Below are 27,106 nucleotides of genomic sequence, written 5' to 3'. Positions count from 1 at the left end.
CTAGCTCCTGACTCTTTACCTGTCAGAGGCCAGCAGACACAGTAAGTGGACGGACTAGTTGTAGGCAGCCAGATTTAGCCGGCGACAACTGGGTTCAGCCAGTTAGCGACAAACCCGGGACTTAGATCGTAAGCTTGTTCTGCGAAAAGACGCGGATAACAACAAACCATTTGCTGCAAACAAGGGTTATGTTAAGTCGAGATTCGTGCACGTATGTAAGTGCTCTAGTATTTTCAAAGTAAAAGCAGCAGACACTGTGTGACAGCGGTTAAATATAACATATTTCATGCTGGGCGGGAAATGAAACTACATGCATGAGCTATAATTGCCTCTGACTTTGAAGAAAAGAGCTGCAGTGCATGTGGACCAGTACACTTAGAAAGCGAGAAAACTCAAGACCGATTATTGATACCACTATTAACATTTCTAACTTCAATTGATGATAATTAAAGTTAGACCAATCCATCTTTATTGACGAGGAGGAGAAACAACAGTAAAAACCTGGCAACCCAAAATGTGTCATAATCCATGTTTATAATCCTGCAGACACCGGCAGATATGGCTAATGATTATAACTGATCTGCAAAGCATTAGTATTATAACTAAAGGTTAATACAGTCTAGTTACACTCTACAAACCCTTTATAAAGGGTGCATTACTTTAAAGAGGGACCGAAATGTCAAAAGAAGCTTTTAACAGCATCCTTGGAAGGCAAACAGTTCTTTGGACTCGGCACAGAAAGATGATATCAGCACACTGATAAAAAGTTGAATTGTCCAAATGCCAGTCACATCTTTAAGCTAACGCAGGGATAAACACAGCAAACGGTGGGTTGAATAATGCTGCTAATAGCACGCAAGCTAGTTGTTACTAGCTAATTAACACGCGATACTTTTATCGCAGTGTTTGAAATGGTGATGTCCTTACTGCGTTATGGTTATGTGCGTGAAAACCAAAGATAGTTTTTTTTAAATGTAAGATTAAATAAAATAAAAGTAAAATATAAAATGTCCACCGACCAGACAGAAAAGGTTTAGCTAGATTAGCTAACCGCAAATATTCAAGACTAAAAAGTAAAAAGTAAGTAAGGGAGAAACCAGCTAACTTCAGAGACAAGCGCTGAGACTGAAATGTTACTACGTGGCGGTGGGACACAAAGGTGACGGTGGTGCTGTTAATCGGCTCGTTTGCAGCCATCTCCCATGGTTTCAATCGCCAGCTGGAGCCTGAGAACTGGGGCATGTTTGACTCCACATAAAGCCCTTTCATTATGTACTGGATCCTGGCAAAGCCCTGTGCGATCTGGCCTCTGTTAGCATCTGTCCTTCACGTGACTACACACACACACACACACGCACACACACACGCACACACACACGCACACGCACACGCACACGCCTCAACATATATCTCCAAACTTACACTTCCCCATACACACACACACACCAAGTCTCCCCTCTCTCACAGAAAACTTCCCCACTGGAGCCAAGGACAGCAGCAGACAAAGCGAATGTTAATCTCTCTAGCTGAAGGTAGGCAGCATTTCTATCGCGAAATGAAGGTCAGTAGGATTCAAGGCGAGATTCTCAAATGTCAAACGGAAAGTTGGCAAAGGGGCGACGGTGCGATCGAGTAGTTCTTTTGATCCGAGGCCTCGCGCACGTCCAAGGTCGGCAATTTCTCCGACCACGTTACAGCAACGGCGTTTAATTCAGTGCAAGGATAGCGACGGTCGGTAAACTGAACATTCCCGACTCTGCGTATTTCTAATCAGAAATTCGTGCAGAAAATCAACTTTATTGCACTTCACTAACAGCATTAGCTAAGGTCGGCCATTTCACATTACTGTGTCTCAGTACTGACACCTTCTTTAAGAGGAATCCATGCAGGTAAAAACAAGCCCAAACCAGTTTTTACCACAACATATTTATATGACATTTTCTTCTTCTGTTGTTCCTGTTGTAAGTGGCTGCAGGGGGGACAGGAACGCCTCACCCTGGCTGCGTTTCTGCCTGCGTTTCTGCCTTTCTCTTTCTCTAATCGACATGCACCGCAGCTGCTTTGCCGCATCCCATTTCAGTCTTGTGTTTCTCCGTCCTTATCGAATGTTTATCTCCTCTGTTGTCTCAGTCCTCCCCCCCCCTCCCTCTTCTGCATTCCAATTACATTTGAAATGTATTCATTGTGAGCGCCAGTCGCAATCAAGCTTCCACTTTCTAGCGCCCGTGAATAAGTTGGCGCCAGAAAAAGGAGCAGACAGACACATGCATGTAATTGCATGTTTGCAGTTAACCAGACAAACTATGGGTTTGCCTTTTTGTTTTTTTCTGAGAAAGTATCACGCGGGAGAATATCAAGAAGGCCCAAATATTAGTTCTGTTTTGAAAGATGTATTGTTTTTAACTTTCATACCATATTGCTGTTAAATTCATAGAGGTGTGGCCTATTTCACGTAAATGTTTAGAACTCTTGAACACACTGTGAAATTGGAACCACATATGAAAACTGGGCAATCCTGTATAATTTTGGTAGATTTCCATATATACAAAATTAAAAAGGGACACATCTTGCAAAATTCATCCTTGTGCAAGTCTCTAATATTCCTGGATGGAATTGAGGTATTCTTCCACAGCCACCATGAGACAGTCACTAGATTGTTCCTCACTATCTGTGAGTCAGATCCACATGCAGATTTCTGTCAGTTCTATTTGTATTTAGAGGCTTGTGCAGCACCGGCTGTGGTTTGTGATTCCGTTCCGCACCCCCGCGATGCCGGCTCACCCCCTGTCTCACTGGCTCCGCCTCTCTATCTCCCTGAAGAGTGAGGGTTTTTCCACTGTCCACTCTGAGCCTGTAAACTTCCACTGCGGAGAGAGGGCGATCCTCTCTCACCCCCCACCCCCCCACCACAATACTGAAATTACAGCAGTATCTGCGGCGAGTGTGTGTGTGTGTTAGTTGGGGGGGATATGGGGGAGGGGGGACGGGAGCATCAGCTATATGGCTAAATCGAACAGAATGTGTGTGTTTTAGATACAAGACAGTGAAGGCGCTCAGATAAGTGTGCATATTTATAATCTGTAACTATCAATGTGTGTGTGTGTGCTGTGTCCAGCCATAGCATGCAGTCATTGCTGCATCATTCTCTGTCAGCACTTTCTTGTGACTGAATGTCAACGACTTTGCTGCCCCCCGGTGGCCGCCTTCTGCGCCTGCAGCCACTTCAGAAATGATTGACAAATTAGCAGATGTCTGTTATGTCTTGATATAAATCTGTTTGTGTGTGTGTGCGTGTGTGTGAATGGAAGCTAAAACAGGGCATGCAAATTTCCTCTGGCCAGAGGCCATTTTTATGCTCCTTATGTCAGACAAGGGCCAAGCTAAAATTAGCCCGTGCACATATATGGGGCGAGAAAGAAGAGGAGTGTGCATACGTATGTGTAAATGAATGTGGCTGGGAGGACAAGTCGGTAACCTTTGACCCCAGCTTGAGAGAAAATGGGGAAACAGACAAAAAAACAAAAAAATAGAAGGTAAAAGAGGCTTTACTGTTGAGATCTCTAAGTGTGCCTCAGTGTAATTGAGAGGCGTGGCCTTTTTCGACCTCAGCCTGCATGCTCTGGGATCTGAGATGACGACACAGGTCGAGTGCCAAACCGAACAGCGTGTTCTTTTTTTCTTTTCTTACCGAACTGCCAGGAAAAAAAACCCCAGCTGCGTACCAGAAAACGACTGCAAAAAAGCGAAGACAAAACACAGTCTGTGTGCAGAATGACCCAAAGTGGCAGTAACGTGCTCCTGAATAAATGGTTTAACAAGAAGCCGGTTGGCGTCGGTTGGGCCGTGGCGGCCAGATACCTAATTACTAGGGTGGTGTATGTTTGTGTGTGTCGGCACAGCATGTTCTTGCGCTCTGACGTGAATCAAAATATAACAGCTGTTCGATTCAACAATGTTGAGAGAGACGAGAGAGGAAAAAGACGCTGTGAGGCTAATTATTTTGCTTTCCCGACCTAACTACTGCTACACCCCCCCCCATCTTCTCCTCCGAGAAAACCGGCAACACAAACTTATAAGGCTCTTTAAGAGACAACAAGAGTGTGTGTTTGTGTGAGATGTTACTCACAGGGAACAACACGATGGGGACAGTCAGAGTGACGGCGGTGAGGACAGCCAAACGCACCAGCAGCAACATGGTGTCAAACTTATACACCTTGGTGAAGGTGTGGAGCAACTCCGCCTCCACGTTTTCTGTGTTGGAGGAGAGACAAAGGAAAAATGTAACACTTGGTGAACAAAAGGAGACAGAAGCAAAAGTTCAAATATTAGCGTCAATGTCAAATCTCCAGAATCTATTCCATTACAACTAAAGTAAGCAAAATAATTATCTTTGTGTCCACTTTTCTCTTGCCACTCTTATAATGACAGCACAGCCCCCAGTGGACAACAAGGAACAGCAGTGCATTTTATTGAAACATTTGAAATAATGACTTCTCTGCAATTTTCATACTTTATTAAGTCACCTAGTTGGCCGGATCCGACCCTTTGGTGGTCCGGTTCTGGCCTTTGTTTGACACCCCTGGTCTAGAATAAAGCACTGGTATCATTTAACTATCTGTCTGTTTGTGCCTTTTGCACAGAACTGACTGCAGTGTACTTTGCAGAATAACACGCAAAGTACACTGCTGCTTTTGTGTTTGGTTGCCCTTACCGTAAAAGGTGAGGTAGCCAAACAGTGCCGACAGCATGTACATGATGAGCATAGTCAGGATGGACAGGTTGGAGACGTTCTGCATCTTTTTACGGCTGCGACTGTGGAAGCAACACAGGCATTCAGAGAGGTCACATCGCGTCTAAAAGCTATAGGGTCGAGACTTGCAGTACAGAGAATCTTGGAAAATGACATGCAGATTGAGCTTCTTCTCAACTTCAAAATAAAAGACTGCTCTCACTTACTCTTTAAGCTCACTGTAGATGGGCAGGACCTCAGGGTGGCAGACAAAGGCGAAGGCCAGGATGGGCACCGTGTATGCCGTCTGGGGAGAAACAAAATACGCAGAAAAATGTTTTATATGATGTCATTCTTCCAGTATGTAGCTGTTGGAAAGAAACGCCTAACAATGGATAGTGCTGTTTTTTCACAGCGCAGAGGACACTGTTCCCTTTAAAACCCTTAAAAAAACCTTTATCCTGTGCCCGAACTCCTAAAACTACAACTGGCATGTGATTAAAGGCCCCAAAAATAGCACAAAACAAGATGAGTACCTGCTTTGTTAGTCATCTCGTCAAAGACGGTAAAATTACAGCTTCCCCTGCTAAACAATGTGGAAATCAAAACCTCTGTGAGTCACGTTAGCGCAGCTAACCCCATGAGAACATAATGCTACATGTCATATTCCTATCCTGATTTATGATCAATTGAGCCCAGACACAAATCCCTAAACACACACACACAAAAATGACAAAACACACCCTAAAAAAAACCCACCTTTGTCTTGGCTTATTCTTGGTATTCTGCTTCTGTTGGATTTGGTTGTAAGATGTGTGTAAGCCCAAATGTCTCGAATAGTTTTAGACAAACGGAGAGTATTCATGTGGATGAACAATGAACAACCTTCTCCCCATTTAACAGTTCACCTTAGAAAAGGAGACTTAATCCTGCCATTGCATTCACTGATTCAAATGGTAAACTTAACCAACGAAGGAGCCATTGCGTAAATTGACACACCTTCACAAAACACTCTGGGGCTGCACTTCAAGAGTCGCACCCTTTTCACCTTCTGCCATTGAGATTTAAAAAGAGCTCATGTACACACAACACTGCAAGTTGGACAAAGGTTTCTGTGCTAGCGCTACAGGCTAACCTGTGGGCTACCGCCGGCCTCACCTGTGAGTTGAAGACAAAGTATTTGGGCGTGCACATCTCCTCGTCGTCTGGGTGGGGAGCCACGTGGACGCCGGTGGAGGAGTGAGCGTCGTGGCTGCCGAGCACCGCCGGGGAGACGTCAGAGCGGGAGAAATCCATATGCTCCGTGCGGTTCAGCCCCGACATGTCCGAGGCGTTCATGCTGAGGTTGGCCGAGTGGTGGTAAAAGAAGGGAAGAGGGCAGGGCAGCTGGGTCTTCTTGTAGATCATCTGGGAAAGAACAATATGAAGTCACGAATGGTGCACTTAAAACAAAATAAAATGACACCTCACAAGAGTTAGCTTTGTGGCGGTAGCGTATTTGCTAGCTCTACATTTACAGTCACATGTTTGTAAACGGGGCACTCAGACAGTGTACCACACCCTGTGGTGGCCATATTGGACTGGGTCAAATGACAGCTAGTTAGCAAGTTAACAATCGTCGTTGAAACTGCATTTACTGATTTTCTTTTTTGGGGCAATTTGGGGGAAGCAGAAACAAGCTGTGAACACACAACAGCGACCCCTTTCACATACACGTAGTCATTGCATCCATTCCTAAAATCACAAAAACAGCAGCTTTAATACATCTTATTAGCAGATGTGCTGTAGACAAATGCCTGGTGTGCCTTTAAGAGTAGCTAACCCATTTGTGCTCGCAAATTCAATTTTAAAGTCTTTTCTAGGCCTAAGCACAAATCTGATGACATTTTCAAAACCGGTCGAACCGTTTGGCTGAGAAGAGAGTTTTCTTATCATACTATATTTAGCCATTGGGCCACAGCTATGATAGGGGCCAAAAAATAGACCTGACATATGAAGCCACATAGTTCTGTGCAAGCCTGACCCGAGCCCGGACCACGGCAGCAGTTTTGGGCCCAAGCCAGCTAAAAAAAAACTGGATTTCCACTGTAACAACTAAATATACTGTATATAAAAACTGTGTTACAACTATAGTAATTACTAGTGCAGTAACAGATATTCCGAAGCTCAACTTCGGGCACATGGAAGGACTGTTTTATAAATATATTTTATTATATTGTAGGACAGAAATGGTAGTCCCATGTGCTCAAAGTCTAAATAGAGTCTGGTAATGACTGTATCTCATAAACTACAAGGAGCACAATCAAGTATTTGGTATCCATGGACTCCTAACAGGAATGTTAAAGATGCACACATATGCAGTGTAAAAAACAAACAACAAAAAGTCCTGACTTTGACTAGCGATAAAAGTGCGAATTTTCATGTGATCTAAAAAAAAGTCAAAGTTGTGCTGTGCTGTGTTGAACTTACCACACACAGGAAGAAGATCATGCAGCAGAGCGAGAAGCCGCTGGTGTAGCCCAGGTAGCCTGTAGAGCAGAAAGCACCGGGGAGACGACGGCACCAGTTACTCATGTAATACTGTGCAACAGTTTGCTATTTGTACGCTGCCACCTCTCCTCATCTGTTCTGCTCTAACACCAATTCTCAGACGTGGGTCACACATCCCGTTCTAAGTTGTGACCCACGTCCTCAAATAACATCGATCTGATACGAGCGGCAGTTCGGATGTGAGTGAAGCCTTTAGGGTTCGGACGGAACGGTGACCAAACCCTAATACCCAGGAATGCAAATCTAAGGAATGCGCACTCCGGAATCCTAACTTCTTTTGCCATTTGTTCATTAAACTTTCGACACATGGCTTTGATGCTTTTTGCGTCTTTATGTCTAACTGTTTTAATTACATAACCTGTGTATTGGGCTTAGTGTGCAGAATCCTGGAGCTGAGCCAGTTGAGGCGGATCTGACTCTCGCGTTCGTTCATAAATCACATCTGGGCGGCGGAGCTGACTGCAGGCTTAATGGCAGTGTTGCGTTACTGTAACTCCCAACTGCGAGTGCTGACTAAGGGCTCCACTATAGTGTTGCATTACTAGGTGGTTACAGACAGCTGCAGGAACGTAGATCCCGCCTTTTAGAAGTCAGTGGCAGCGTTGTAAAGTATCTGAATTACAGAGCATGTGGCAAAATAGTTGAATATACAATTCAATGGTGCAAAGTGAGTCCTTACCCAGATTTTTGAGCAGAGACAAGGGCAGGATGATTCCTATCGACACGAACACCACCAGGTAGTTCCCGTTCAGGTACCACTCACTGCAAGCACAGCACATGAGCTTAAAAGGAGCTCAGGGTCTCGACTGTACACACTGCACACATTGAATCTCCACACACACACACACACACACTCACCCAGAGATTTCCTCCAAACCCAGAAAGGCGCGTATCACTTCGGGCAGCTCGTACTTCACAATGAAGAGGTAGCTGGACATGGCTGCAGGACATGACGGAGAGCGCTTAGGATTTCAAACAGTACACTCACACGTAGCTTTCGCAAATCAAGCTGCCGAAATTCACTGCCTATACCTCCAATATTCTGCATGATGATGGATCCGAACGCTGCGATTTTCCCAGGCCAACCGAATGCTCTCTCTCCCAGCTTCTCATAGATGAGGGATCCTGTCATGACGGAGAAGTTGAATTAGTCATGGAGAACACTTCAGGCATCGCCACAGAAGCAGAGACAATGGGAGTAACAGGAAGTACAGATCAGGTGTATTTTATGCTGTCGCTTCTGCTGTCCTTACTCAGTTCAGTCAAAGACATTGTTCCATTTGAATAACTTTTAGAGGCCCGTAGAGGTGAAAGCATTGGACATTAACAGTAATTTACAAAAAAAAAGCAGCAAAGATTAGAGAAAAGTCTGAAGAATAAACATGATTTTGTACAGCAGGATTTGGTGATCAATCCGAAGCTGACTTAAAGTACCCACCTCCTTCTTTAGCTGTCATAAGGAGCAGATGCACAGAATATAAGGAGAGGATGGCCACACCGACGAGGAGGATTCTGCACAGAGAGGGAAAGCAAATGTCCGCCATTAGTGCAAAATTTTAACATTCAAACGTGCATGAAGTCAGCTTTGGTATCTTGAAGGAAGAGAAAAGTCCACAGGGTGGAGGCGGTCTTTGTGCTGGTGGTGCGGAAAAATGTATGCGTTACCTCTACTGACAGAAGATGGCAGGAGTTCATTATAATTCCCTGTTCTATCATTTCTCAGCAGCTATGGCAATATTTCTCCACGGCATTGACACTGAGCTTCAACTCATGAAGCGGCCAGGCAGCAGGGGCATGGATAACGAACAGAGGGGGGCTGCATGGGTGGGATTGAGGGGTGTAGAGTGACAGCGGGGTGTCGGATGCTGGAGGGCACCCATGGGTGCTAATAACGCATGTACACGGGGCAGACGGAGCTGGCAGAGGAACTGAAGGCACAGGGTGCAGGAGTTCAAACGTTTGCAGAGCTGCTCTGTATTTTAGGTGGTGATTTTAATTTACATGTGTTTTGCTTCAGCTAGCTCCAGACCCTGCGCCAGGAAAAGCTCCAAAGTGTGTGTTGAGGAAATATGGCCCTTAAATTTAAACACATTCAATTTGGATTCATTCAATGACAGGCAGTGATGGGTGAGGGTAAGCCAAATATTTCATTACAGCTGACGAACAGAGGGGGGCTGCACAATCTAACATCCAACACACATCTTTACAGCCAAGTTCATTTATTTGGGACGGCGGTCCTTTTTTAACGATCAGAAGTGACCCTTATGCCAAGGCTGAGAACCCTTTCTACAAATTACACAGTTTTGTCTGAAAAGTATGGTTCCCGTTAGAGCCCTGTGATTAAACAAAAGCTCCAGTTCTGGCCCTGGCTCGCTGTCTTTAAGGCCGAGCCCGAGCACAGCCCGACAATGTCTGCAATTTTATAATTAAGGATGGCTGTGCAACTGAAACCAGTGCTAATTAACTACGCCGCCTGTAGATTGTTTCAGGGCTTTCATTCCGGATTTTAAGAAGACGTTGTCAACAATTGTGAGGCGTAAGGAACGACATGTCAAAAAACGGGAAAGCGTCGGCAGGCGGTACTCACGAAAAGAGCAAGATGCCGGTGTTTGCCATGGCGTAGGACAGGCCCAGGATGCCACTGCCCATGATGGCGTTGCTCAAGTTGAACACGGACATCCCGAAGGAGGTGTGGCCGGGATGCTGCTCGGAGAGAAGAGAAAGAAGGAAGAAAGAGAGAGATATGTGTGTGAGGAAAACACAATTAACAGCGGAGAAAAGTCTGCCTTTGAAGATAAAATGTCGCAGTAAATACCCTTTAACCCACGAGGACAAACACACCCTCTCGTTCTTCTACGCTGTTGCTACCAGTTCCTCAGTGCGAGTTATTAACTTTCATTGACTGGACCCATTCTCCCTCAACTCGTAACTGCCAACATTTCCCAGAATGCTCTTTTATGTCCAGTACGCTCTCATCAAAATCTAAATTGTAATGTAAGAGTGTGAGTGGTTGCAGAGCACCTATTTGTGGTTTGCTAACATACTGTCATACCACCTTCTAGTGACCTCCATGGCTGCTCGCACAGTGACTAACAAGCTCCATCATGTGGCAGGGCTGCCTTTCAATGAACTACTTACATATTCTTCATGGTACTCCTCATATTTCTTCTTCTTCATCAGCCCATTTGACAGGAACTTCTGGCTTTCTCCGTCCTCATTGTCGTCCATAAACTGACTGCAGGGACCAATAAAAGCAAGACGAAGGAAAGAAATGAACACATGCATACACAGTATTTTTTATTATGTCATGTACAAATCCTGTAAACTTTGTGTTGTGTTCAAGAGCAAACAGAAGAACTGTTTTGATCAGTTGACCTCATGTCAGAGCTGGTTTTAAAGCTTGGTGTGTTAATGCTTGATTTACTTTGAGAGTGTAAAAATGAAAACCTTGCCACCTCACACCTTGTCAATCAACACTGTTAGGTCACTCTGAGCAGCTGCCGTAAATGCCGCTCTAATAACTTAATTACAGCTTGGGTGGGTTAACATTAAAGCAACTAGCAACTAGGAATTTGGAGATCGTGAGCACATTTGAAGCAGTAAACTGGTTTCAGCAATAAAAACTGTGCAGAAATCATGCTTTTACTGCAGAAACCATGCTGGTTTCATTAGGTTTCTCTCAACCCCTCATGTCAGCCACAGAAGCAGAGTTTCTAGTTTACACAATGTAGAATAAATGTCACACCCAAATTGAGTTGTTCAACAAAGTCAGTAACAGAGCTGCACGGTCAAATCACTGCTCGTTGGACGTCACGGTTGCTGACCTGTCGGTGGTGCCCTTCTCAGAGTCGATGGGCTCCGTGTAGCAGTCGTCCAGGCTGCCGGTGCTGTCGTCATCACCCTCGGTGGAGACTTTCCTCAGCTCCATGCGATCCACTGATCCCGGCATAGTGACGTGCAGCGGTGGCGAGAGGCGGAGAACAGCAGTTTTCTTTTTTCGGATTTCAGGTTTTACAGTTCACAAGGCGGCGATGTGCTTCTTTCTCAACCTTTGCGAGACCTCTGCTAGACGGAAAAAATCACCTAGAAAAAAACGAAACAACAGGAAACGTTAGAGGATAGTGACTAAGACGGTTTTAAAAGTTTCTGTTCACATCTTAAACTACAGTGGCTACTGGCACAAGTCTTGAACAATCACTGGCACTTAAGTTCACCGCAGGAGTGGCCACTTTCAGCTGATAACGGGCATGCGGATGCAGGTATTTATGGCTTCATCATCCTCAACGTGGGGCCTTTTGGCCTTGAATGAAGAACACTTTTGAGTGAAATGGGGCCCGCTACCTTGCAAATCAGTCCATCTCGTTTCCTGGAACTGAGGGACTGTTTGTTACGTTAGCGTGGAGAGGAAAGCTGGGACATGATGCAAGCTTGGCGCCTCATGCAGCTTCACCAACACCAGCTGAAGTCCTGCCAGCTTTATGGCTCTTTCCATTGATTTGGGGCATATATTTTGTTTACAATGACTGTTTGTAAAATACAAGTAATAAAATACGAATCTCTTCTGTCTTTAGGAAGACATTAGAATGCTGACGTACGTAGAGAGTACCGGCTGGAGGTAAGTCAACAAACCCTGAAACATGGTCATGGATGCAATAAGTTCAAGAGGCCGCCTGACCGCCACCAGAAAGCGTGTTCATGTACGTGCTGGTTTACTCAGCCTCACCCACTATCATTAAAGAAAAAAAAGCCGACAGCACACATTTTCCGTCAGTAGCATTCATTGAGTTATGTAAGGACAGAAAAAAGACAGACAACAAAGCCTGTATGATTTGTTCATGCTCCTAACAAGCCAAATTATTTACAGTGCTGTTGGTCACTCACACAAAGAGCTCTTTGATTGGGTAGAGGGAAAGATCCCAAGTGCTACTCAACGACATGCAACCCAGGGAAAGCACAAACCATAGCAACAAGAACACAACCACAACAACAGAGGTGTCACACGAGAAAAGTGCGAGAACAGCAGCGATTGTGTGGCGTCGATCCCAGTGGAATGCCACTGGAACGAGCGCAGTTTCAAGTTTTAGTGCAAATATCTGGCTCTTAAGCAGCTAAAGCGGGCGGCACAGGAAGTCTGATTGTATAGGAGTCTACGAGAAAATGACCCTACTTCTCACGCGATTTGTAACTTTAGTAAACATTGTAAACATGTGTTTATGGTCTCAATCTCTAGTTTCAAGTCTTATTCAAAACAACTTGTGTATTTAATAAATGATGGTCCCTTTTAGAGTAAAAACAGGCTTTAGGGCGTGGCTACCTTGTTGTTGACAGGTCACCACGACATTGTCCGGTCTGGGAGTTGTCCGTGCTTCTGTTTACAACCCTTTCACAGGGTGTTTTCAGTTCACGAAATCCTACAAATTTCTTATTCAGCATTTGGTTGTACTTAAAGTCAAGATGGCGACAGACAAAAACAAAGGTGCTGGTGGTGACCAAAATGCTAAACTGAGGCCTACGAAACTGTTGTCAACAAAACAATGGGTGACCTCCCGGTGACTACCTCCACTTATTTATTTTATACAGTTAATGGGCTAAATGTGTCTCTGTGTTCAACAGCTAATCGCTAACGTTGTCTGTCTGCTGCTTAAAAGGTAGTGGCCAGTCGGTTTTCTCAGCGAAAACAACTACAAAAACAACACTATAAAAGTGGTGAAAGTGAACCAAGACAGGACAGTTATTGAGCGGAAAGCCAAAGCAAAGAGCTGAAAGATACATAAAAAGTATCTCCAGTATTTTGCTATACTAATACATTGTTATTTTTGAACATGTAAGCAGAATGTTAATATTGTAGCTGGTCGTGGTGGGACAACTTTATATACAGTCGGGTTGTTTAATCTTCATCTTTTAGATATGAATATGATAAGCTTCGACATATTTTGTAAACCTATCATTGGTTTTGTAACTCAAAAGTTCAATATTCCCCTCAGAGATGTAGTGACGTGTTACTATAAAGTAGTATAAATGGCAAATACAAAAAGTACAAGTACCTCTAAACTGTGCACAAGAGGTTGTGTTCTTGTGTCTATGCTTTGGGTTTTCCCAGCAGTATCTTTCCATCACAATGTGTTTTCAGTCAACATGCAACCATGCATCCACAGAGAGCTTTCCATTGTACAACAAGGTGATCAGCTGCAAACAATGACGGAGGTGTTAGAACTCTCCACCTGGTGCAGCTAGACCCATAGAATTCGGCTGCTTTAAGCCGACAGAGATCAAGCGGCTACATTACCGTTAACGAACCACATCACACAGGCCAGTACACCTAATATCTCACTGTCGCTCTCTGCTGCGTGGCAAGAGAGATGCGGGGAATAGGTCTCACTTTCCATTGCCAGGAGGATTAACCTGTCCGACTTGGTAAGCGTCATGCGTTCCGGAGTTTAATGCCGCCGTTGTTACAATCATAACATTACAAAAGCACACGTTTGGCAGCATGCCATGGAGGCCCCAACCCCCCGACACGGTATGAGATCTGTGGAGCTGAAACTGACTGCAGTTCACACCTACAAGTAGTGTGTCAATTACATCTGGAGTGGGGCACATTTACATTGAATTGAATCCTCCCAAAACAGAGGGCGCACATTTGCCACACAGCTGTAAAATAAGACTGCTTTTGGCTATTTGCATTCTGGACACAAATCCACAAAAATGCTAATGGGGAGCTGGAGAGCAATGTGACAAATGAGACTGCAGAGAAGAGAGATGAATATGCCAATACTGTATCCAGAAGCACACGTGTCTGACCACCTCTGAAAGTGGCAGTGGTGGGATGCCTCCACACTTGTGTTTACAGCTGCCATACACTGGCCAACACACACACACAACTACAATTCTGCAGCTATTTCACAATTGCAGAATATATTTCTTCAATTGCCTTGCAGTAGAATATTATGAATATTATGATCTGTATTAAAAAAAACTATCTTTCAGTTGGTCAAACTGCTGTCACTGATTGTAAAGCAGAAGCAAACAGGATACACGGCTGGTGACTTGTGAAATTAGAAAACAGGAAAACACAAGCAAATCAACCAAAACCACCAGTAACCGCACTTCCTGTTGTCAGTGATCTTTCAAAATAAAAGGACAGCAGAAAACAACTGAACGAGTCAACATGTTTAGAAAAGAAGATCATCCTGTAGTTTCTGTGTGATAGGACCAAACTGTCAGTGAAAACAGAAAAAACAACAACACTGTGCCTGTCCATTGTTTCAAGATAAAATAAACTTATTTCTTTAAGAAGAAATATTAGATCACTTCCTCCAACAAAGAGTTTTTCTAAACCTCATGTCTTCCCTCTGAAAACACTCCCGCTATCTTACACATCCTCCACCCAAATAAACTCTTGCATCAGCGGCCACCTGAGAGAAAAATTCCTTCCAGCGTTGCACACTGCAGTAACTGTGGTCTACTTCACTTGTAACAGTCTGAGCCAATGTGTGTTACTCAAACACACCCTGCTGCAGCTAGAGAAGTCAAGAAAAGGCTTTTGCTCCAAAAATAACAGCTTGGAGAAGATTTATTTTCCTTAACAACAAGCGTATTGCTATTTCTGTAAGGTTGGTGACCTTATTTTCATGCACAGTATGAATCACATTTTTCAAGCAGAGCAGGCATACTCACTTAATAAAAAAATTCCGTAAAGAGGGTCCTGGATTGTTTCTTTTATTTTCTTTTTTAATCGATTTATTCTCGAGAGAGTTGATAGAAAAGTGAATGGGCGAGGAGCTACAGCTTTTTTGTATCTCAGGTGAGAAAGCAGGCTTTTAAAACGGAGGGGGGAGGGCCTGTGTTGACCAATGAGGACACCCAGTTCACCCAGGCCCCTCCTTCGTGCACCCTCATAACTCCCCCATACACACACAAACACACAACCGTGTGCTTCTATCTTTGTGAGGACACTTACTGACATAATGCATTCCCTAACCCCAACCTAAACCTAAATCTACCCTGAGCCTTGAATCCAAGTATGAACCCTTAAACTGGCCTTTAGAGGTGACTTCCAGGAAAGACTGGACAAAATGTCCTCACTTTCCAAAAATATCCTCAATCTGAGGGACTAAAACTTTAAGCGGTCCTCATGAAGACAGCTGTACAAGTACACACATACACACACGTTTGTCTGCCTTAACCGAAATGAGCATTTGCACTTATTGATAAGATAGACTGAACAAACAGACACAGTGAACCAACGCTGTTAAATACCCACGGTTGTTTCAAGACGTGATCACGTGACACGCCACATGACTACCCAGTTTTATACTGGGTAGTCCCAGACTAGTGGAGTGACAAGGCCATGGTCACAGAGAGCTGCTGGCTGACCATAGATGAACTGGTGAACTGATCACACGACACACACACACACACACACACACACACACACACACACACACACCCCACCGCTTGAAACAACTGATTTTGTCGTCACTGTACTGTCTCATCTGTTGCCTCCCCACAAAAAAAAACTACACACAACTATTTACACACGCAGCTGCGCAGACTGGGTAGGCTGTGCCACCCGCCGACCAATCAGGGGACAGCGTTGGGGATGTCGCCATGCCCAAGGTCATGTTCATGTCAGGGATGAGGTTTTATCTCTGTCCACTTTGTAATGCCCTTCAACAGGAGGAATTGCAGTTTGTTCTGCTTAGAAACTTATAAACCTCTATATCGATTGAGTGAAAACGTTCATCGTCATCATCATGAATAAAAAGACAAAGTCCCTTATTAACTGGGTATAAAACATGAAAACCCCAATCCATGTGGTTGAATTAAAAACATCCAAATCTTCAATTGTGCCTGTAAAAGTGAGACTTCCTGTCAACAGCAGCCACAAAACAAAGGAGAATAGTAACACTGTTGTCTGACGGCGTCTCACCTCAATTTAAGACAATATTTGATATATGACTGTACTGTGAAGCAGTGAAAAGACTAGCAAAGACTGTTTTTATTTATTTTGTTTCTGTCGAATTTAAATGAAGTGTGTTTCACGACGACCAGCGAGGTGTAATTACAAGAGCATATTCATTTTATGTTTTATAATAAAATGTCCAAATCCCTGCTGATTGTGTTCATTACATAATCACTTCAACGCGCGTCACATTGCATCGCACCGGGGGAGGGGCGAAAAGCGTGTCCACCCCGGTGTCATGTTTCCACCGCTGCTGATCAGAGCCGGAGCCGATAAATACCTGAGACTACTGCAGAGTTATATACGTCCCTGGAATGAATGACGATTGTAGCCTTTTCCCACTAAAGACAAAAGCCAGATATTAGTGGGTGTTAGTAGGTTTCTTGTCCAGTGTAGCTGTAAAGCTCCAGAGTGTACTGAACTGAGAAAAGGTGTCTTTTCTTGTTCGTGAATTCAACTTTCCATTTGTAAGAGCTATTTCAGCTACAAAGTCCTAAACAAATAATCAAACCAACCAAAGAATAACTTGCTAGTAGAGAATGTTTGAACCAAAAGAAACAAGGAGTCTGTTTAAGTTTCTGATTTTCAACTGACCTTAAACCCGCTCAAAAAAAAAGAAATGCAGCTAGCAGTCTAGTAATGTGGGTATTGGTATATCAAGAGAAAAAGTGAAGGCATAAGAAAGGTGACACTTTCTATATAAAGTTATCACTATAGAAAACAACACAGCTGAGTGAATGGCCGTGGAAGTCAAATTCCCAGAAAATAGTGAACTTGCCACTGTCCTCACCGCAGCTGCAGGGACATTCCTTAAATGGCATCACAGTTCTTCAAGTGTGTGTGGGGCTTCACACACACACACACACACACACACACACACACACACACACACACACACACACACACACACTCAGCCAATCACCTATGAATACAAAGCTGTCACTGACCCACGTTTGGTATGTTCCCACAACATACCAAACAGGGACGGGGTTTGCTTGGGGGGGGGGTTGGGTAGGTCACAATCTTCCGAGTAGAGCCAGCTATAGAAGTGACTGAGCTCAGTGTTTGAGGTCAAACATATTATGCAAACAATCATAGAGGGGAAAACTCTTGATCAAAGTCTTTTGTCGCTGTGTTGGAAACTTAGCAAAGTCCCGACGATACGTCAATATTATATTGTGTTTGGGATTGAGGCTTCAAACTTGTCTGTGATACAAAGTGGGGACATTTACCAGACAGGGACACTGAATTGCCTGTTTGGGTGCAAATGACTATATTTTGTGTGTATAACTTGCAAAATTGTATTTCCCTAGATAATACTATTTCATAGTCTACAATGTAAATATTAGTTCATGTTATTTTTGTGTAGCATCAGATGTAGAGCTGAAAACAAATTGTTTGACAGAATAATTGCCAGATTAATGAATATTAATAATATATGTTAGTTAGTTGTATATTTAAGACAGGAATATCTTATGCGAGAATGATCATCACTGAGTATTTTATGAGCTAGATTGGCTTTTGACTCTTTGAAATAAATAGGTTTAGTTTGGTTAAATTGGGACATGATGAATTGTCAACCTTAATGCAGCTGTGTCTTCCAGGTAAATATGTATGTTGTGTTTAACAGAACGCACCCTGAAAACGTCCCTTATTTACAAACCGATCTGAACAGTCCGGTCCAACTTGGACGAGTTTGTAAGGTCTGGTCCTCTTTCAGTTTCTTTCTGACGCTTTCCAGCAAATGTTGATGAATTTTCACCCAACCTACTTTGTCATCTTCCCGAAAGTGCCCACCCACTGCAGCTCACTTAATGTGATGTGATGTGTGAGTGTGGTCATTTCTGTAGCAGGACCATAACAAGAAGTGTTGACATCAGCTGGTCAACCTAAGGCCAGCGGGGATGTTTCCGTCATGGATCCAGAGGTTATTAACCTCCACTTTTGGGACCAAAACATCTCTGACGTGACACCTTGGACTAGAACTTGTACCCTCTGCTTGTTTGAACGGATGAATATGTCCCCCACACACACTTACATCCGAAAGCACATCAGCCTGTATCTTTGTTGTGCAGCCGACCGCCCCGACGACTCTCTTAGTGATCATTATGAGCTGAAGCTAAATAAAACTTATGGCCCATGTGACTGGCTGCAAATACAACACACAGTTTGCTGGTGAGTCATCGGCCAGATGACTCACCAAAATCTGCTCAAATATAAAATATAACACAAACTTACCTTGGAATATCTAAAAAGGTTAAGAAGTGGTGAAAGGTAAAAACGTGTGTTTATTCAAATATAATATTTAAATCCTAGTTTTATGGACAACGGTGGCCTCTTTAAGAATTTCACAGGTTTAATTAAGGCAACAGGTATTTTTGTCCCCTGCTTGTAGAATCTATCAGCACTATGCAAATGTTTGCGAGTAGGCGTCGGCCATATGATGTAACATGCATCATATGACATTTAGTTATGATTATTTGTAGAAATGTGTCAAACGCTTGTTTTGTCCTCCAGTAAATAGCAGCCTCGGGGTAAATACACATTAAGACGCGCTGAATTCATTTAAAAAAACGACACCAACTGCTAAACTCATTTATAAAAGCAATTCAAAAAGAAAACGGACATTCAAAACAACACATAACTTAATTGCTGAATTGGCTCACGTTGGATGAGCACCACTAGCAAACTAAACTCAATAAAATATCCCCAATATCATGGTGCTGTCAATGGGATGAGTTGCTCAAAATCACACACGTTCTCTTTGATGTCCTGAACCTTAAATCCCTGCATCCCTTTCTAAGAGAGGAAAACAAAAGAGCTTTGCATACCAGCTACTACAACAAAGCAAAACAACAAAATCGATCTGTATCGGCCAATATGTTTAACCCCACCCAAAGCAACCATCGCTACTGCTGAAGCATCTCATGTACGGCAGGACGGATTAACAGCTGTTAGTTATGTGAAAGTGAAGCAATTTAGGAGGCTGCTGTGCTTAGTCATATTATGCAACACTTGAGTCCTGGGGACAACAAACGGTGAAGCAGCAGAAACACAACCACATCAAACTAGAAGTGAGAACCACACACATCTGTGTTGAACTACAAGATCCACAGTGCTTTCACTTGGGAGGAATTTGTCATCTGTGGCACGCAGAGACAACTCCCTTGTCTTTCTGTAGCCTTTTCATACGTTGGACACATGTGGATCATGCCATTGTTCACCATTAACATCTGGTTCCAAGAAATCAAGTGCTCATTTTTTTTTTAATTCAGGTTTTAAGTAGGAAAACAATAACATATCTTGTAGATTTCCATTTGAAATCATTATGTTTTGTTTTACTCTACGTTTAACCTGGAAATCCTCCCATGCAGGAATTTATGAAATCTGATATATCAGGAGATGCCAATAGTCATAAAGTACTCCGAGAACTCTGATGTCTAGCCACTGGCTTATGATCAGCGGCATATTTCTGACTCTCCAACAAAACACTAAAAAGCCTGCACGAATTGGCACAAAGCTACGGCAAATTCAAAATATCAATCCATCCAACAGTTGCTGTGATATTTCAGTCTGGACTAAAGAGCTGCACCGCTAGCATGGCTAAAAACCCTCAAGTGTGTGACCATGTCCCAAAAAGTGAGCCCATGTCAAGTGTTTTATCCTCTTCACACAATAGGAGCTAAGCGTTGTAGCACGTGCCTTTCTGCTGAGCTTTGACAGCTACAAGTTATGGATGTACGATACATGAGCAGAATACGACTGCAGTACTCCCTCGAGGAACCGCTGAGCATGTAGGACCACTTTTCTGTCTTCTTGACAACATCTTCACGGGAAGCTCGCACAAACGCAGTATTTGAAGAGGTGCGGTGGATGCCGGTCACTTCTATCTCAGGACCTGGGTATTTTATATCTGGCCTGGAACGAGAATGGACATGTAACTGTTCCAAGCATTAACGACTGTCATTCTTGGCATATCGACAACTAAGGGCCATAAATCCACGGGAGCTGCAGTGCAGGCTGGCTCACTGAAATCCAATAAAGTACAGCACAAAAGCTAACAAAGTTTCTTATCACCGACTGATTCAACGAGGAAAACTTCAATTAATAGGTTTTTGTATGTTTAAAATCTGTTAAAAGCAGAAAAAAGAAACAAGAAATTCTTGAAAAGCGGGCGAAAAAAATCATGAGCGAAGAACGTTAGTGTTTGACTGATTCAGGGGTTTCTATGCAGAATTTCGTGAAACAAATCCCACTGCGATCTGAGCCAAAGACAAACCAAACACACTGTCAAAAACTCCTGACTTCAGCAAACAGCAGGCCATTGGTAAACACTATATTGGCCTTTTGTACACGAGCCTGGTGTCCTGACCTTGTTTGTCAACCCGATCGTGCGGACTTGCGCTCCGTTCATCTTATCAGTCAGAATTGATCTGCCCGCTGACGGCATACTGCTTTGTGACAATATTTTTTCACTACTTCAATACTTTTCAAGCTCAAGGTTTCGACCTCGACTTCAGGGGCTGAACAGATGATTCAGAAAAAATGATTGTGCCTCCTGCCATTTCAAAATTGTGATAGGCCCTGTTGTGAGGGCCGATTCGTGCGCAACCCTGAAGGAGGTGGACACTAAAATGTCCCTACGGTCATTTTGTCCGTTATTTAAAAAGCACCTGTTTAGATGACCTTAGTTTCTGTTTGACTGAAGGAAAGTTCCGTCCGTGTTTTTCCAGCATGTGTCCACTAGCAAAACACCACTGTCAGTGTAATTCGAGAGCACACAGCCACTGCTTTTGTCTAAACATCTGAGTCACCTGCACTGAGACGTCACTGGCCACCGAGCACCTGGGACAGAGTTCTCATTCAGCGGGACGCCGCAGTCACAGAATCGTTTCCATCACGATGAACGCTGGCCAACTTAAACAGAGCATGTCAAACACTCGGCACAGAACATTGCACATTTACAAGTTTATAAGTAAAGTGCAGATGAGGTGATACCCAGAACTAATGTGACTGCTTATTTAAAGACAAGATAAGATAATCCTTAGTACCGCAGTGGGGACATTTACAGGATTACAGCAGCATATGCTATAGTACAAACAAGAGACATAGTAAAAAAAACAAGATCAAAATAAGTAAATAAGTAATAAATCAGTAAGGAATATTAACTAAGTAAAAAATAAATCCACAATAACTAAAATATAAGACTGTCGCTGTGTCCTGTCCTCACCCTAGTTGTCGTTTCTATATCCAACATATTGTACTAAGTGTCTGCCTATTAAAAAAAAAGACAAATATTGACATTTTGTGGGTTACAAAATTCAGAATTCGTCTCATCAATTCAACTGGCAGGACGCTTTCTACAATCTCTACTAGCAGGTCAAATTAAGTGTAGCAGAAGCTGAATGGCATGTTCTTTAACATTACGCAAGTATGAATACATCGTTTAGGTCAACTGACCCTTCAACCTGGTTTTGTGGTTTTGGAGCAAGTCACGGTCAAACGTGTAAAAGTGATACTCGTTACCCTGAAAGCTTGAAAGAAAAACCTGTGGACCTAACATTAGCAGAGTACGTTAGCACATCGTTAGCATTTCCTTGCTACGCTAGCCACTGAAGGTCTACTGAGTGTAAACACATGCTGCTTCAGCTTTTGAATGATTGTAACAGTGAATAGAGACCTACCCGGCTTTACAGGAACAGTGTTGTCCCTTCATTTATTTGTTTTATGTCTCGATCTCCAGGTGATGTGGTGGTTCACTTTAACCCTGTGATTTGTAGCTTTAGCTTCTATCTTTCATCTGTTTAACCTGTTTTCGCTGCTGAATCAGTTTGAAATCCTGGATATATCCTTTAAACGCATATTGTAGATCCTTCTGTGCTTTTCCATTTTCCCAAATATTAGATAATATTGCTTCAGGGTGTGCAGTTAGTGACAGTGTGGGCTCCATTGTAGCTCTGACAGCTTGACATGTTGCAAAGGGCCGGGGGTTTAGCGAAGCCTCAATTTGGTCATCCAAAATACATAATAAGAAAACACTGTTCTCTGACAGATTTCATCCTCCCGTGTGTCCGTTTACAGGACAGTGTGGGGATCTTCACTGTGTCAAAAACTCATGTTCTGTTGCATCAGTGACCATGAACCTGGTGGACCATGCTCTGATCATTCAGAGGCCCTGTGGTGTTGGACGTTAGTGCTGACATGCCACCATGTTGAAAGAAAGTAATGACATCACCTCCCACTTCCTGATCCCTCCACAGGATTGGGTACGACTTTATTGATTGCAATTCTACTCATCAGTGCCGATTCATGTTGGATCTCGCTTCAGATTCTTAGCAGAGAGCGGTCAGAGATGTTGAAAGCAAAGACAAGCCTGACCTCCAGCCAGATTGGGCTGCCGGATTCTATGATTCTCTTTAGTTAAGATGTAGATAAAGTGTATAAATGTGCACAAGTTGAATGTTGGCTGTTTGCAACAGGTTTTTACCTTTACTAGACACACAATATGATAGTTGTAAACTCAAGCAGCTGTGTGTGCGCGAACGCCCCTTCATGTTTATAAGATCTTCAGCAAGACACTGAACCCCCGTAGCTGACCTCTGACCCCCCTGACCACCATGTGGATTTTGAGAAAATACGGGACTTTCCCTGCAAGGATCAACGTCTCACATTTTAAATACATCTAAAAAAAGCTTTGGTGCATGCCGTTGCTTTGTGAACGTTACAAGTGTGCTCAATGCACATTCCATTCCATTGACTTACGCAATCAAGCAGGTAGAAAATAGACAGCTCCACACCGTGTACCACCTTCTCAGATTTCAAATTTACGTGTGGAAAGTGTTTTGGAAAACGGCCATATGTTTCTGTCCTTCGTGGCACTGCCTCGCTGCGTCTTTGTGTGAGTGATAGCCACATCTTTTGATAACTGACATGGCATCTGGCTCCCCGGCTCATTTCTTCATCCGCGCTCAGCCAGCACCAGCGGCGCTTCAACCGGGGTCCGGCCTTGCAAGTGTCATTCAGGTCTCCCAAAACAGCCAATGAGGAGCGAGAATCACCCAAGCTCTGCACTGCTGCCAGGTGTTCAAACCTCTTCTGGCATTTCCCCTCACCTGCAGCTTTCCAGAGTCACTGAGGGGGTCTGTTTTAGAGTGTATACATTAAAGGGACACACCACCATTTTTACACATAATGTTTATTTGTTATAAGGACTTCCATTCATCCTGTGACTACAGCTGTATATTATCTACCGTGGCTTTGGAAGGACCTTTTTTTAAGTTTGAGAAAATAACCCTAATGATGTCATAGTGATGTCACCGGGGTCACCTCAGCTTCATCTCGAGACTTTTTGAGCTAATTTTTTGAAATCAGAAAGCCGGCGTTACAAACGTGGGCGTCAGAGTTTTAAAGATGTAGGTGTTTACCGATCAGGGAGGGTCTAATAAAAGACACCATCCAGGTGCATTAAGGGAAATGTAGGATCCATACTACAGACTTAAAGTCAGTATTTCTCAGCTTTTGCTAATTGAATTTTGACCGTTCTCTTTTAAATTCGTCTCTTGCATGGCCCCCATCTTTTGTGGAAGTGCAATACTAAATGGCCAGAGTGACCCTTTAAACGAGAGGGATTAATAATGTAATGTTACAGATTGCCATTTAAACTTGAATCAACTTAATTACACTTTATTTACTCCGCGCTCCATTTCGGTTGCAGTCGAGCAATGCGTCTATAATGGTTTCTTCTGCAAATGTGCGTGTGTGCATGCAGCCTTTTTACTACAGCGGCTCCTCAAAGCTTTAAGGTGGCAATAAAACACACCTACTGGGGCATTATTACCACTGGAGGTATTTTTAAAAGCTATCTGGCAAAGATGTAAGTGGAGCTTCATTAAACAGAAGACATTTCCAGACCAGTTCTTCCTGTCGTGGAAGTACGGTGCAAATCGAGAACAGAGCGGTGAAAGTGGACCGTCACTGTGTGGCAACCGGGTATTTTTAGCAGTCAGAAGGGTAACGGTAGAATCTGAACTCACATGCCTCCACTGAGACATTCTCCCCGGCTCAATCTAGTCTTTGTTTGTAGCCACGAGCAGCTGGGATTAAGGCGAGTTGCTTCAAAATGCTTATAGGAGGATGAACATAAAGTATCAAAGTGACAACAAAACAAATCCTCCTTAAGACATAAATGTCTGTCTTACCCAATTCTTCCTCCGAGTTACTACCAAGCAGCAGAAGAAATGACGCAAAAACGAATGAGATAAGTGATGACATAAAAGAAAGCCAAACGGTTCACGGGAGAGCATCAGCTTTTGCTCACGAGTTTTTTTTCAAGTTAAAACAATATTTCTAACCGGATACTGCAGCAGTTTGCAGTCATAACACATGTATTAGCCTTCAGTGAGCGCTGCAGGCCACACTCAGCACGCTATACTGCCGTTACATACAAGCCACGACCTATATCATAGGCTACCGTTATTCATGCCCCCCCCCGTCCCATGTTGATCCCTTCGGGGTGGGGAAACTTCATATCTGTGAAATGTGTGATTTGCAAACACGCCGGGAGCACAAAGCAGCGGCAGAAGTGATTCAAAGTGGCAACGATACCAGTCCGCCTTTGTGTGTTTTCTGTCAGAAACAAAAGGCGGACAGCAGCGCAGCAAGCGTGCACAACACAGCGGAGTTTCAGCCCGCAAAATGAATGCACGATTCAACTGGTGGACCCAATCGGGGAAAGCGTGCTTTCGAGCGAAATCGGACACTAAATGGCCACCGCGCGACATCTCGCGCACAGTAAACGAAGACGCGTGTTTGGCGAGTAGCGCAGCTTTATAGAGACTTCAGGCAACACCCTGCAGGAAGCGCCCGATACTAATAATAAGCAAAACATGAAAAAGAGTCTTTTAAACAAAAGCATTACGCACAAGAGTTCAGAAACAAATCTGGCATTTGTCTAGTTCTCTAATCCCGTCAGATTAATCATCAGAACTGAACCACCAGCCAGCGAGCCTGGTGTTGGTCACAATGAACCAGCAGATCTGCAGGGTTAGGATGTAAATAAATAAAAAGTAAAGGATTAGCTGTTTAAATGCTGGGGGGGGGGGGGGGGGGGGGGAGGAGGGGGAGGAGGAGGAGGAGGGGTCTTACCTAACGTCTCGGTGCGGCGGACAGCTGTAGCGGGCGGAGGAGAGGAGGCGGCGGACTAGTGGAGACAAGAGTTGGAGACCCTTCCCATTTAACAAGCGAAGAGACTGAGTGGAAATTTCCATCTGCCATGTGATGATGGCAACTCCTGGAGCGTCGTGTTACACCGCCAAACACTGACGGGGGTGGGGGGGGGGGGGGGGGGGGGGGCTCCTTATTCTCTCATGTACCTCCCCTCTCTCCCCAAGTAGTACCCATTTGGCAATACACTTACAAGTCGGGGAAAACGTCTTATTGATTTCAAAATGACGATTTTTGAGTGGATTCATCCGGGTTAATCTCAAACACACTATATTTTGAGATATAATAATCGTCGCGCACATGCACAGAGGCGGGGGCCCCCGGGGGGGGGGGGGGGGGGGGTGTTTGCGTGACGTTTCAGATGAAAAAAAAGAAAAAAGAGAGGTTTGCTTATATAGTGTGCCCGTCTACTGACTGGGGATCCTTTGTTTACATTCCGCCCGGCCACGTTGTCCGCGACGTGCTGTTAAAGGGGAAGTATAGTGAGGGAGGAAAAAACACTGGAGGGATGCAAGAGGTGAGATTTGTTTTATAAACCGCGTGTGTGTTGTGGACAAGAGCTCAAGTGTCGTTCTTAAGTTGACTTTTGAGGAGCGTGTACTTTATTTCCGTTTCGAGGTGGGCCTACTTCAAAACAAGATCAAAACAAGTATAAGAAAGAAGTAATCACACGGTAAAGGTGTAATAAATAAATGAAAAACGTAAAAAAACAACAATAAACTAAAATATGATGTAATCGAAATGGTTAATATTGCACAGTGGATTGCACAGATTATTTATGTTGCACAGTATAAAAACAGCTATATTCCACTAGTATAAGAAAGTGTGTCGTAATAAACCTGTAATGCTCAAAAGAAGTATTTTTTTTCACTTAAGATATTCAAGATACGCTGTCTAAAAACAAATCCCGATACCTCGCTGAAATGGTACTTGTATGGTGATTCTATCTGATACAAATTGTTCTAAAATATTTTGACAAGTACTTAGACAAATATACTAAGACTTTGCATTTTTGCAGTGCAGTGAAGTACTACTCAGATCTTTGACAAGTAGAAATACTCTTACTACTTATCTGAGTACTTGATGTTAATAGGTTTGTTGTATAAATTCCTGAATCAAAAACAGGCGATTATCAACACCACAACTCCTAATCTGCCAGATATCGAAACAGTGTTTCTTCTTTGCTCCTTTGCCCCCCCCCCCCCCCAACCATTTGGCCCCTTTCACATGGTTTTAGAAACGCTGTATATCAAACATCAAATATAAAATAACATATACATACCTTAGTACAAAACGAAAAATACTTGCTGATACTTCCTTTTCTATTCACATGATGGAAAGAGGAAGCTGATGTCTGCTAGACAACATCCGGCCGCAGTCTTCACCTCCTTCAATGCCAACACACTTGTTGCTGTGACAGACATCACTTCCTGCAGGATGTACGATCATATGATTGGCAGCTCTCTCCCCCCTTCCTACATATTCTTGGATTTAAATGCAGCTCACTGGACCCTCAACACACTTAGCCTAATTTCTATCTAGTCATCCCTTATTTACACCCAATTATCCTTTGAAGCTTATCCCAGCATGCACTGGGCAAGAGCTACACCCTAGAGAGGACACCAGTCTAGTTCAAGAGA

The 27,106-nt window shown here is 43.6% G+C and overlaps 1 protein-coding gene across 2 annotated transcripts in view; it reads right to left on the bottom strand.

Moving 5' to 3' along the window:
- slc38a4 (solute carrier family 38 member 4) overlaps positions 1 to 26,871 on the bottom strand; it is a 32,821-nt gene extending 5,950 nt beyond the window's left edge. Inside the window, exons 1-13 of one of the 2 annotated variants that reach the window (XM_076076295.1) lie at positions 26,749 to 26,871; positions 11,104 to 11,362; positions 10,418 to 10,514; positions 9,867 to 9,982; positions 8,718 to 8,791; positions 8,312 to 8,404; positions 8,138 to 8,219; positions 7,959 to 8,041; positions 7,199 to 7,257; positions 5,888 to 6,136; positions 4,957 to 5,036; positions 4,712 to 4,812; positions 4,127 to 4,251 (exon numbers count right to left, since the gene is read on the bottom strand). In XM_076076295.1, coding sequence (XP_075932410.1) covers positions 4,127 to 4,251; positions 4,712 to 4,812; positions 4,957 to 5,036; positions 5,888 to 6,136; positions 7,199 to 7,257; positions 7,959 to 8,041; positions 8,138 to 8,219; positions 8,312 to 8,404; positions 8,718 to 8,791; positions 9,867 to 9,982; positions 10,418 to 10,514; positions 11,104 to 11,228 — 1,284 coding nt within the window. In that variant the 5' untranslated portion in view covers positions 11,229 to 11,362; positions 26,749 to 26,871. Of the gene's footprint in view, positions 1 to 4,126; positions 4,252 to 4,711; positions 4,813 to 4,956; positions 5,037 to 5,887; positions 6,137 to 7,198; positions 7,258 to 7,958; positions 8,042 to 8,137; positions 8,220 to 8,311; positions 8,405 to 8,717; positions 8,792 to 9,866; positions 9,983 to 10,417; positions 10,515 to 11,103; positions 11,363 to 25,388; positions 25,525 to 26,748 lie in introns of those variants that run through there. The other variant, XM_076076296.1, reaches the window with a different exon arrangement.
- Positions 26,872 to 27,106: the final 235 nt, after the last annotated feature.

The sequence above is a fragment of the Anarhichas minor genome, unplaced genomic scaffold, assembly GCF_050575085.1.
Source record: "Anarhichas minor isolate MPS153535 unplaced genomic scaffold, ASM5057508v1 ptg000055l, whole genome shotgun sequence".
Classification (NCBI taxonomy): Eukaryota; Metazoa; Chordata; class Actinopteri; order Perciformes; family Anarhichadidae; genus Anarhichas; species Anarhichas minor.
The sequence above is the reverse complement of the archived record's forward strand: the minus strand, read 5'-3'. Positions and strand labels throughout refer to the sequence as shown.